This window comes from Poecilia reticulata, linkage group LG1 (assembly GCF_000633615.1).
Source record: "Poecilia reticulata strain Guanapo linkage group LG1, Guppy_female_1.0+MT, whole genome shotgun sequence".
In the NCBI taxonomy this organism is placed as follows: domain Eukaryota; kingdom Metazoa; phylum Chordata; class Actinopteri; order Cyprinodontiformes; family Poeciliidae; genus Poecilia; species Poecilia reticulata.
In genome coordinates, this window is record NC_024331.1 from 31,112,229 (window position 1) to 31,124,096 (window position 11,868).

Consider the following 11,868-nt stretch of genomic DNA (forward strand, 5'->3'; position numbering starts at 1 on the left):
CACACACACACACACACACACACACACACTCCTCGACGCTCTCAATCATACGCGTATCACAGCGAGCAGACGTTGACAGTGCTCAAGCAAAGCTCCAGCAGAGAGCACTCACAGATGAGTGGCTGTGAGCACACAAAGGCTCCAGCGGTGAGGATGCACTCGCCCGTCTTTGTTTCATCTTTTGAATCATTGTTTTCGAGCCTGGAGCAGGATCACCGGGGTGGGAACTCAAATTCTGCTTCTATTTACTCGATTTGCGTGAACCTGCTGCCCTAATTTTTTATTTTTTTTTCTCCATTCAACACTGACAAAGCAGGATATTTACAAACCTGAGAGAACATTTATAGAAATGCAAACATCTTCAGATAAAAGCTTTGAAACTCCAAAGAGTTGAAATTATTTGTAAAACTAAAGTCTTTAGGCAAAAGTCAATGTTTTAATAAACATTCAATGCAAACTTATAGATAAACCTGAGTCAGATATTGAAATGAAAACTGAGTCTGTCCAACTACATGCACAATTTAACAAAACTACATGAGCAGTAAGTAGGAGAGACTGTAAGATACCATTTAGGAGAATGCATTTTGGTCATTAGAACCAAGAAATATTACAACTTTGAATTGTTTCCTGAAATCATTTTTGAATAATTAATGTTTTTACATGCATTTTTCTTACAGATGTTGTTTCTATTATATTTAATCTAAATCACTGCTTTTAGATACGTATTAAAATCTGTGACAAATGTTAATTGTATTTGTTTTTACTCCTTTCCATCAACCTGCTACAGACAAAAATGACCCTCTTTGGCTAAATGCAGCGTATTTACAGGATGTATTCATTTTGATTCATATGCACTGTCCTGGTAATCAAAAATTTGTATTCACAATTAAAGTAATCATAAAACAATTTGCACACAAAACAAAAAATTAACTGCAGCAACAATCAGAAAAAAAGGTTAAAAATCCCCCAACTATCATGTTAGATGTTTTTTTTCAGAGCGTACCGCTGGATGTCCACACACCGTCCCACCAGGGATTTCATGTCCACACATAGATTTCCAGTAAACGGATCAAGACCACCTCTGTCCTAATTTTCGTGTCAATCCCGCAGGACGTCCTCGCATTGATCAGAACATTTTAGCTACGCTGTAGAGAATATAATCCCAAGGATCCGCTCGCTTCTCATTATGAGTTTCAGTCTCATTTAATAAACTGTGGGGGATTATTTTCTCAGCTCTGCAATCCAGAAGTGGAATATTGAACCTCCTGCATCTTTCAAAGCTCTCATCATCATCATCTGGTAGTCAGCTCAGGTTTCTGCAGGGATTTGGTTTTAACAGCCAATTATATTTATTTTAAAAAGAAAATGACACTTTTAAAAACAAAACAGCCATTTTGGATTGAAAGGCCACAAACAAAAAAAAAGGAGTTTGCAGTTTGCAAAGTCACTCAAACATGAAGACTCAAACTTTTGGACATGCACCCTGTGGTCTCAAACTAAAATGTAAGTGTTTGGTTGTAATGATAATCATACAAACTGCGATGTACGAGGGTGGCAGCATCATGATGTGAGGCTGGTTTGCTGCAGGAGGGACTGGTGAACTTCATAAAATCACTGGAATCATGAGGATGAAACATTAAGTGGAAATATTGTAGCAAAATCTAAAAACATGAGTCGGGGAAGTTAAAGTTTGGCCATAAATGGGTCTTCAAAATGGGCAGTGATGGTAAACATCACCAAATGAGTAACAAAAGAACAGAGTCTGGAGTCGCAAACTGACCCAAACATTCAGAATAATTCAGCGTCAGACAGTAGCCGACTTAATGACTTATTTAAAAACTTATTTTCAAGTGCATTTCTTTTTTAGTGGAAACACCACAATTGCAAAATTGTGTTTTTTCTACATTACTGGAATGTCAACAAAGTTTTGTGCAGATTTGTAATGGAAACGTAGCGACTGAAAACAAATACTGATGTGCCTTTTGTCATAGCACAAGTCAACATCTGGTTCCAGCTGTGTTCACTATGAAGACGTGTTTGACCCAGTAGAACAGGTAAGTATTGCTGCTGACCTTCTGCTGGAGGATGAAGTTCAGCTGGTCCAACCAGACCTGGTCTCTGGACGTCTCTGTGCAGGTGGCCGACCTCTGGAAGCACAACAGTAAAGAGACGCTACTTATTTTTACTGACGGGAGACACAAAAATTTACATTTTGCTGTTGTACTAAAGGCCTTGAGGAGAAAGAAGGTATGAAGGAGTGTTGTTCGATGACGCAAATTACCACAGAATCTTGCATCAACGTTTTAGGATTTTATATCTACGGGCAGAACTGTAGCTTCACACAACAGAGGACCTTGAAGCAATGCATCTGCATACTGAGCAACTTTAAACAAAGCTCTCCTTGTTACTGCCAATAAACAAGGTGAAAAGTAACTGCACAACTTAGCATTTATGCAGAAACTGTTAACTTCAAACCTCCTGTGTTGCTGCTGAAGATGTGACAACTATATAAAATGTTAAGGTTTGAAATGGCTGAAGATCAGTCGCTGCAAAAACACATTTAAAACTTTTCAATCCATACAAAACAACACAAAGTTAAACTTGAAACTTTTTCCCTACATAAACTGACCAGTTTACAAGATTCAGCTGATAAACAGACATGAAAGGAACCCACAATTAGTTGTGACAATAAAATTTGAGAAACATTTATTTCAGATGTAAAAACAACTGAAAAAATACTGTAAGCCGTTTAGTTTTAAGCAATATGAATTAAGTAGTCACACTGACGTCGCTGTAACGTTTCAATTTCAGCCAGAGCTTCAACAGAAATGAAGGAAAATGAAGCTGATGGTGAACAAACAGAGAAGAGGAGAGAGTTGGACAAAACAGCTGGTGTTTGTGCTGCTGCTTGGAAACGCCAATCCGACAATAAGCTGTAAAGAACTCCAGTTTCTAACTCAAATATATTAGAATAGTTTGTTTCAAACACTGAAAGGTTATTCACCATCACTTTAAACATCTCCCAGTCCGTTTTGATTTTGTGTTAGCGCCTCCTGGTCGTGTTAGCTCCAGCTAACATGAGCAGCAGATCACAAGCCGATCAGGTTGGTTTGTTTCCACAGATCTTTCATGAATAACAACAAATGAAAACGTGGGAGTTTGTTTTATGGGCTCGTCAGCCTCCATGACCTTCAGGTCCTGTGTTTTGTGTACAGGCTTGAGTCCACTGTAACCATAGCTACAGCATCCATTGAAAAAATGGCAAAGTCCGCTGGCGAAAAATATAAGAAACAGAATTTAAAATTTTTGAAGTAATTGTGAGTTTTTACATATCACAAATGACTTGGGTTAATATAACAACAATATATTCAGACCAACATGCTCAACTGGTTGAGAGTCAGAGACAGGAAATCATTCCTGCATTTGGGATCAGAGCATAACAACGTCCAACTCTGAGTTAACTAAACTAGACTCATTTAAAAACACACATTTCCATAGACATTCCTTCTTTATTTTATTTACATATTATGTTATATTTAAACTATTCATAATTTGACTTTTATTTACATGTTTGTAATATTTGAACTCTTTTTGAAGGAAGTAACTGGATCACTCCAGTGTTTCTGATTCTGATATCCAGTCGGCATCATTTCACCTCCGTGGTTTAGGACCGTCTCTGTATGTCTGCAGCGTTATGCAAAAGCCAGCATTTCTGAAACTTGGAAGCAAGTTGGGAGAAGGAAAAAGGAAGAACCCATAAAACTTTGATGATTACAATCTTTCAAAAATGCCTAATGGGACATTTCCCTTGGCTCCGGACTGAGCTCTACCAGTTTCCTCCCGGTGTATAATCTATGGCCGCTGTATTTACTTTATCAAACAGCTGCATAACTCTCCTGATACAGCTGACTTCCCAGGGTTTGGACACAGAAGCTGCGAGGGTTTTCCTTTTGGACCTGGCAGTGAGACGTTTTTACCTGCGTGTTTATTGCTCCAGACATCTGCCACTGAACAGAGTCCTTGGATCAGGGTTGTTTTCACACAGCCACACTGGAACCTGGGGAGGTTCAGATGCTTTTTGTTGCAGCTTGTTTACCGTTTCAGATCATAAAACCAAACCGCAACAAGAAAACACATAACCTTAAATTTACTTGAGTAAATTTATTTTGATCTGATGGAAAAGTGCTGCACTAAAAACAAAACTGAGACAAAGCAGGTCGCTTGTGGCTGAAAATCTCAGTAAGTGTGCGTCCACCCTTGGTAGACATATAACAAATAACTGACCCTTCCTCTAACATTAGGGTGTAGAAACAAACTGGTCCGGCAATTAGAGCCTTATTACATCTGGATCATTAAGTCCACAACAAGTTACCCAGGGAGCCTGCAGCCGCTCAGGTCTGTGCTGCGTTGCACACCGTGGAACGGACAGAGGCAAAAAAACTAAATAAAACAAAAAACCAGGAGAGCAGCATGATGCAAGAGGGTAAATATGAGCGGAGCGGGTATTTCTCAGCACACATCCTCTGCATGCATGCAGCTACGTCCCATTAACACTTTGGTTAAGAGAGGCGGCTTTAGTGCAAACTTCTAACTTCTACACTGAACCAACATACCAACACTAATCCTCTGCAGCAAAGACAAAAAGACAGATCTTAAAACAAATGTGCTTATAAAACTTAACTTATGCCTAAAGATTAACAAAAAACATTAAACATAACTTTCTATTGAGGATTTAGCACAAAAAAATAAAAAGGACAGACAGAACAGTAATTTCATTCCCTTTGTTCTGATCAGAATCAAGGATAATAATTTAAAGATAAAAAATCTGTTATCAGATTTTAGACACGAACAAAGTGACTCTTCTGGAAGCTGATTAAAGTGAATCTATTCTCACCGAATTCAGACTCCAGCAAACAGTAAAACATCAACATGCGCTTAAAAATATGACAGCATGTATTAGATGGGCTGTGCATAAATATTAAACCAGTATGTATAATTTTGACCCCGTGTGGTTTAGAGAAAACCAATCCTTCATTTAGGACTGGGAACCAAATTCTTACTTTTAAAAATTATTATTTCATTATTATTTATATTCATTATTTCATTCTTATTTCTTTTGAAATAACAATTAGGCAACACAAATCAGAATTACATAAATTAGTGAAATAATTAATAAAAAGACAAACACAAACCTCCAAAGTAAAACAATGACATTCCTCCTTTACTCCATGTTTTATAATACTCTTAAAAGTTTATTTGTCATATAGAAACTTTTCTTTTACAATGAAAAACTTACTTTAAAAGCCACTTAAAAAGGTAAAGAAAAGTGTGAAATGTAAACCAGCCTTATAAATATATCAACATATTATCTACAAGTACCAATAACAGGATAAAAGAAGTAAATAAATATTAATGTTACACAATAAATAGTGCAAATAATAATTGAGTAGCAGATTATTGGTAGTGCAAATGTAAACATGTAGTCAGTTCACTGTCTGATGGAAAGAAGGAGTTTTATTCTAGTTGTTCACATCAGTCATGGCTGCATTTTTACTTCCAGAACATTTTGTAGATTATTCCAGGATTACAGGGTTTTGCCAAAAACTGTCAAAGTCCAGGGGAAATTTTAACGTTTCTAGTACATTTACCTCAGTGCACTTGAGAGAAAACTAACTTACAAGGAACTTTTCAGTGACAAAAATTTGCTCGTTTTAAGCCAATAATTTCTTAATATTGATCAAGCAGTACTAGGTCTATTGGCAGATTATTTCACTTACAACATGGGAAAAATGTCTTGTTATAAGTGAAATAATATGAAATAATCTGCTAAAGGACCAAACACATCATCAATATTAAGAAATTATTGACTTAAAACAAGCTCATGTTTCCTGCTAAAAAGTTACTTTCTCTTATTTCTAGTGTACTCAGATATTTGCGTTAGAAACTAGACCAGAATTACTTTGCACGATTATGTGTTTTTGCAGTATTTGCATGAAAAATGCAAGTTCATAACACTTGGAATATATCATTCCACTCCAAACAGTCCCTTATGACATAAATATGCAGATGAATTCGCGGCACAACGTGCAGCCCTAACGGCGAGCGTATGTAAACTTCTGACCAGAACCGATGAGAGAAACTTGGTCTCAACCTGTTCTCTGTCATACAGGGGTGGAGCCGCTCGGCAACGGCTCCAAATTGGTTTCAAGTGTGAGTAAGTGCCTGGTGAGCTCCTTCTAATCTAGTGATAGATGAGGGGAAGTCCCCAGAGATCCCAGGCTGATTGTAACACGGCTGTTAATTGATGACTTTGTTGCGAATGATCTATGGTGGAGAGAGGGCCTCACCAAGTTGGAAAACAGTTGGAAACACTTCTGCAAGCGTCCAGCAGTCAATAACAGGAGCTTCAGCTCGGTGACGGCTTTGATGCCAGGAGCAGAGCTGCACTTTGTGAAAACTTGGAATGAGTTTCCAGATTGAAATCAAACGGCTGTAAACACGGCGCCGGACCTTTCTCCGGGCCTCATCGGTGCGTTTTGTACATTTCACCAACATCAACAAAGCTCAGACAAAAGCAGACATTACTGGAAGAGGCACTACTGACAAAACACTACTAGAAGAACTTGAGTGTTCAGTCTTTGCAAAACATCCTTAGAAAAGAAAAGATACTGTTGGAATTAATAGTACATATTGGAAAAAAGAATAAGAGAGACATGAAATGGTGAAACAAAAGACATCCATGTTGTTGCAACTCCTCTGTTTTTTCTGACAAGTTTCAACCCCAGGAAGACTTCAACAATAAAAAACACAATATTCTTCATCAACCCGTTTCCAGCGTTTTCCTACTTCGGCTGACAGGATCCAGGATTCGGGCTCATCACTCACCTTTTTGTTTACAAAAATTACACCTCAAATTTCCAGTCGGACTGAAATTCGGGGTGTTTGCCGGACGTCTAACTGAATTTATCTGCTTGTTTTGAAGAAAAAGGTGTGTTTAGGTCCATCATCAGCAAACACAGTCTGGATCTGTGGACCGAGAAAATGTCCGCCTCTGTGTTTCCTGTACATGTCTGTTCAGTCGGTACAGAAGTAATTTGGGATTGTACCAAACATGAAGTTGTTTCATAAAAAATATATAAATATATATGTTAATAAATGATTAATAAACACTCCATCAAATAAAGAAAATACCATATAAACAAAATAAATATCAAAAGCTCATTTTGTTGGGTTCATTTATTCATTTCAAGAACTTAAATGAATAAATATGTATATACATGTAAATACATATGTACATGAACAACCACTATATGCCAAGTTATGGAGGAAGAAATTATACTCTGAGATTAATTATAGATCTTGTCACGTTCTTACTTAGTTGAAGACATTTGTTACCATTCATTTTAATATTTTCTTCTGCTTGTCATAATAGTCGTGTCTGTGGCTCTGCTCCTCTTTTCCCTTTTCTCCTCATTCCCAATTATATTTCCCTCGTAACAACTTTCTGAAATAAAATTTTTAGTAGGTCAAATTGGTGTTTAAATCCACCAAACCTCTGAGTTTGTGTCGTTCTTAGATCACTGATAGAGAAGCAGCAGCTTCAGCCACTAAGGGATCCAAACTGTGACATTTCTGGAGACGTTTTGGGCTCTTGGCAGCAGCTTCGTGCTTCTCATGGTGCACATGTCTCTCCACAGCCTTAAGCCCCACAGTGCACAGCTTTTTTGAAATGAATGGGTTTGGCAACAACAGTCATATGAGTTGGCAAAAGAAGTGATCCAATGGCAAAGATAAATCTGCACTTGGRCGTGAAAAAGCTAGCTAGCTAACAAGGCTATGTTAGCAGCTGGTTAGCAGTAGTCAAAACCGCCTAAAGTCACAGAATGAAGTAAAGTGTCTGACTGCAACTCAAACTTTTGACAAAATAAATATTTAAGACCTGTGATTGACGTATTTATGGGCAACTTGGATATTTTAAAATAAATTAAAGACATTTTAAGGCCTCAATTTTAGATAAATAAATTAAAGATCTTTTAAGGATGTGCAGACACCAGTCCTCTTATGCTCTCTAGGTATGTTTTACAAAGTCGTCAACCTCATGATTTGCATCATTTCTGTGACTTAAGAAACAAAGTAACTCGCTGAACATCCTCAGAGTAGCGAGTCCACATTGTTTTTAAGTGTTGACTTTTCTCCCTTTTCACCCTTGAAGTCAGGAGTTCATTTGGAGTTTCCTGAGGTCACGGCATACATCACATCGACGTTGACGGTACGGTATTTTTTCAGGTTGTAGGCGCGAACGCCAATCAAAAACTTTCAAAATTTTATAGCAGGAAAACTCGTGTCGAGAGCTCTGTAGGTTCTTCTAAACAAGACATAGATCCTCCTGAAGTCAGAATAAAAATGCTGTCCTTTGGCCTTACCTGATCCGTTTCCATTATATCTGCCAGATCATTCTCTGACATATTGAGGATGGAGGCAGCGATGGACTTGGCTTTGATCATGGACTTGGCTGAGAGGCTGCTCTTCTCCGCCACAGAGCTGGCCTGCCTCTGCCTCCTCCTGCTCATCAGCTGCTGTTTGACCTCTTGAACGTCTAAAAGTATTTCACTGGCCAGGGTCTGAGAAGGGAGGAGAAGAAGAGGAAAAAAGAGGGAGGAGAAGAGGATGATGAAATGGATGTAGAAAAACAAGAGGGATAGCGCTGCCCGGCAGATGAATAAATGAAATTGATCAAGCATGCGCCAGAGAGGCCTAGTACATTATGGAGGAATATTGAGTTTGACAAAGTCAGATTCTCCCCGGTTTTGCCTCACACTCCCCTGTAGGAGTGTGGACCTCGGGGTTTGTTGCCCCGTTGATTGAAAGCTGAGGGAACACGGCTTTGATATTAAACATACCCTGAGTTTCTCCGAAATCTCCACAGGCAGAGAATCACGCTTTGGAGAGGGAGAAAGACGGAGCGCTATGAAAATACAGCCATTCATTTATTTATTTGCTTTCTGAAACGTCTTACAGTACAACAGGGCAGCATAACAGTGTTAATAATTAAGCTAAAGAGGGGCTGTCTCAAATGGTGCCCGAGTGGGCGGCGAGCGAGACGAGGAAGGCCTGGGGTGGCACGGCTGTCAGGCACTAAATGGGAGTACGCTCTAAATACAGAGAGACAATTAAATGTTAAAACTGCCACTGTACACTAGGAAGTCAATAAAGTAAACTCCCCTTTGCTTCATTTTGAGCTTATTGATCGAGGCAATAATCTTCTGCATCATTCCCCTGCAAGCCGGCTGAAAAGCTGACCTTGGGTGGATTGTCAGGTGAGAGAAAGCTGGAGACAACAGAACTCAGAGAAAGAAAAGCACCGGCAACAACTTGTTCTGCAACAGGAAACGATATAAAGAGAGAGGCTGGTTTACGCTGCTGCTGCTGATACCAACACAAAGTCCAGCCGAGGGACCCGAGTTAAAAGGTTAATCTCACATGCAGCAAATATTTCAAATCTTTTGAATTTCACACACATGTACCAGACGTGGTTTGCATCATGAGACACAAAGTAAACAGCATCTCCCATACTCTGTTAGAACATACAGAAAAAGGCAGCTTACGTGGAATTTCAGACCACAAATCCTACATAAACTGCTATAGGCGAACAACTTGGTAGACAAAGCAAAAGGTGTGAATGAACTGAAGATGCCCAATACGCTACAATCGCTTCAATTTGACTAGCCGTCAGATTTAACTTCATTTTACACCAAGTAAAAAAAATACCTGGGTTTTTTTTCACTTCTGACAGTCTGGTAGACTCAATTTGACTCAACATTTGTTACATTTTCAGCTGCTGCAGTTCACTTTCAACCTGCACTATTAAACAAACCCTTCGAGCAAGCTGTTCTCCTCCTCGCCTGTGGGGGCGCTGCACCAAGAACCAATGAAGGAAACAACACTAAATCCTCTATAGACGACATGAGTGCAACTTCCTACTTCAGGAAATGTAAACAAAAATGGAGTGGGATCAGATTTTAGCGATTGTAGAATATCTCTCATCTTTCTCATATATTTAGGGCAAGACCTCCACATTTCTTTTGGTTGTGTTTACCCAGAATGCCCTGTGCTGTCGTCCATTTCCTGCTCTTGGAGCGGTCTCTGGTTGTCTTGGCGTTCACATATGCATTGAATCGCACCAGAGTTCACTTCAAACAGAACGATATCTAGGTTTGTATGCAGACCAGAGTTAGTAGCGTTCTTGGAATTTCAATATGACGACGTCCTTAGATATTATTTGTTGTAGCCCTTATGATCATTTTAAGATTTCCTTTCCATCAGCAAGCACCTGCTTTTAATTTCATCAGTTTAGATTTGCAGGCGCTACATGGAACATTGATTTTAGATGCATTCTTTCATGCGTGTCTTGTAAAATAATCACATTTGTACCACACCACTGTTCATGTGAGGAGCGGCCATATTGAATCCAGAAGTCGACCTTTCAAGTCGTAACTGGGTTCAGTCGGAGTTGGTCCTGTGGCGTTCCAGTTGACTTTTCTGGCTGGGAAGTCTGAATTTCCCAATGCAAAGTCCAACTGCAACGCAGCATTAGTTCATACTGGGGATCTGAAAGCCACCTTCAGTCTTTTGAGGCCTGTAGATGCTATTACTTTAGCTACTGCAGCCTAATATCTACTGAAGCATTTCCTCTAAATCTTTGGCTAAATGAAAAGTGTCTGCACGTTTTTGACAAAACATAAACCTTTCTGCATCACAAATGTTAACATATACTCCTGAGGTTACTGGACAGATTGGAAAAACACAGAATGATGACAGGATGCAGCTCTAAAGCATTTAGTTTTGGTCAACAGAAAACATAAGATCTGTTTGTTACAGGAAACACAGATCACAGCTTTGCACAGCGTGTATAACACAGAGCACATTCTGTGTGTGAAAGACTGTAACTGCAGCCTACCTTGACTTGAACTTTTCCAGCAGGCTGTAAAAGTTTCCTAATTCAGAGTGTTTCATGACAGAGAGGTTAAAAGCCCAGAAGCATAACGCATAATGTCTTTTTAAGTTGCCGTCTTTGGGAACAGTGGAAATTCTCTACAGAACAATTGCTTTCTCACACATTCACTGTTCATGCAGTTTTATTTTACAAGTTTTATTAATATAAAAGTTCACAATGGATTTATGCCAAGATGTTTCTGCAGAGTTCAAACAAAACCTGGGAGAGACGGAGGGAAGGATTGGATGGATGGACGGACGGACGGATCCTTGTTTCCTCTGACAGTAAATAAACGACTGATATCAACATGAGCTGAATGGATATTTTAGTTTAACTGGGAGAGTCTGACTGGCCAGTAACCGGTGTAGCTGACCGAGCAGAAAACCAGTTAGTTTAACTGGTGAATCACCGTTTGTTTCCCTTAAGCAGTGCTACATTGAAATAAACCAATAAATTCATAAACACAACGAGCAGAACTCATTAATTAATTATGCAACGTCCTATTCAAACAGTAATGCCTAAATATCCAACAAATGTAACCTGTTCTGCTCTACAGAAACCTCCAGAAGATCACATTTAATTGGCTGCTAATCATTTTGATACATAATAGATCAGTGTTTCAGCAGAAAACACAGCGCAGTGCAGAAACTGACCATAATAATGTGTTTTTCAGCGAGGATAAAAAGTCGAAGCTTTCTTTGGAGGAGAATAATCTCAGCATGTGTATCTGTGTACTGTGGATTGGTCGCAATACTCAGGGCCACTGTTTAGCAGTTCAAGAGCGGTGCTTACAGCCTGGGGCGTGTGCAGGGGCCAAAAGGGTTTGCTGGCACACAATAGAAAAACACACACACACACACACACACACACACACA

At 39.1% G+C, this 11,868-nt stretch overlaps 1 protein-coding gene across 3 annotated transcripts in view; it reads right to left on the reverse strand.

Annotated features, from left to right (window-relative positions):
- Nucleotides 1-11,868, reverse strand: part of cntln (centlein, centrosomal protein) — a 107,801-nt gene that overhangs the window by 14,946 nt on the left and 80,987 nt on the right. For all 3 annotated transcript variants that reach the window (XM_017305346.1, XM_008422824.2, XM_017305351.1), the window contains 2 exons: nt 8,424-8,621; nt 2,073-2,147 (listed from right to left, as the gene is read on the reverse strand). In XM_017305346.1, the coding sequence (XP_017160835.1) occupies nt 2,073-2,147; nt 8,424-8,621 (273 nt within the window). The remainder of the gene's footprint in view (nt 1-2,072; nt 2,148-8,423; nt 8,622-11,868) is intronic.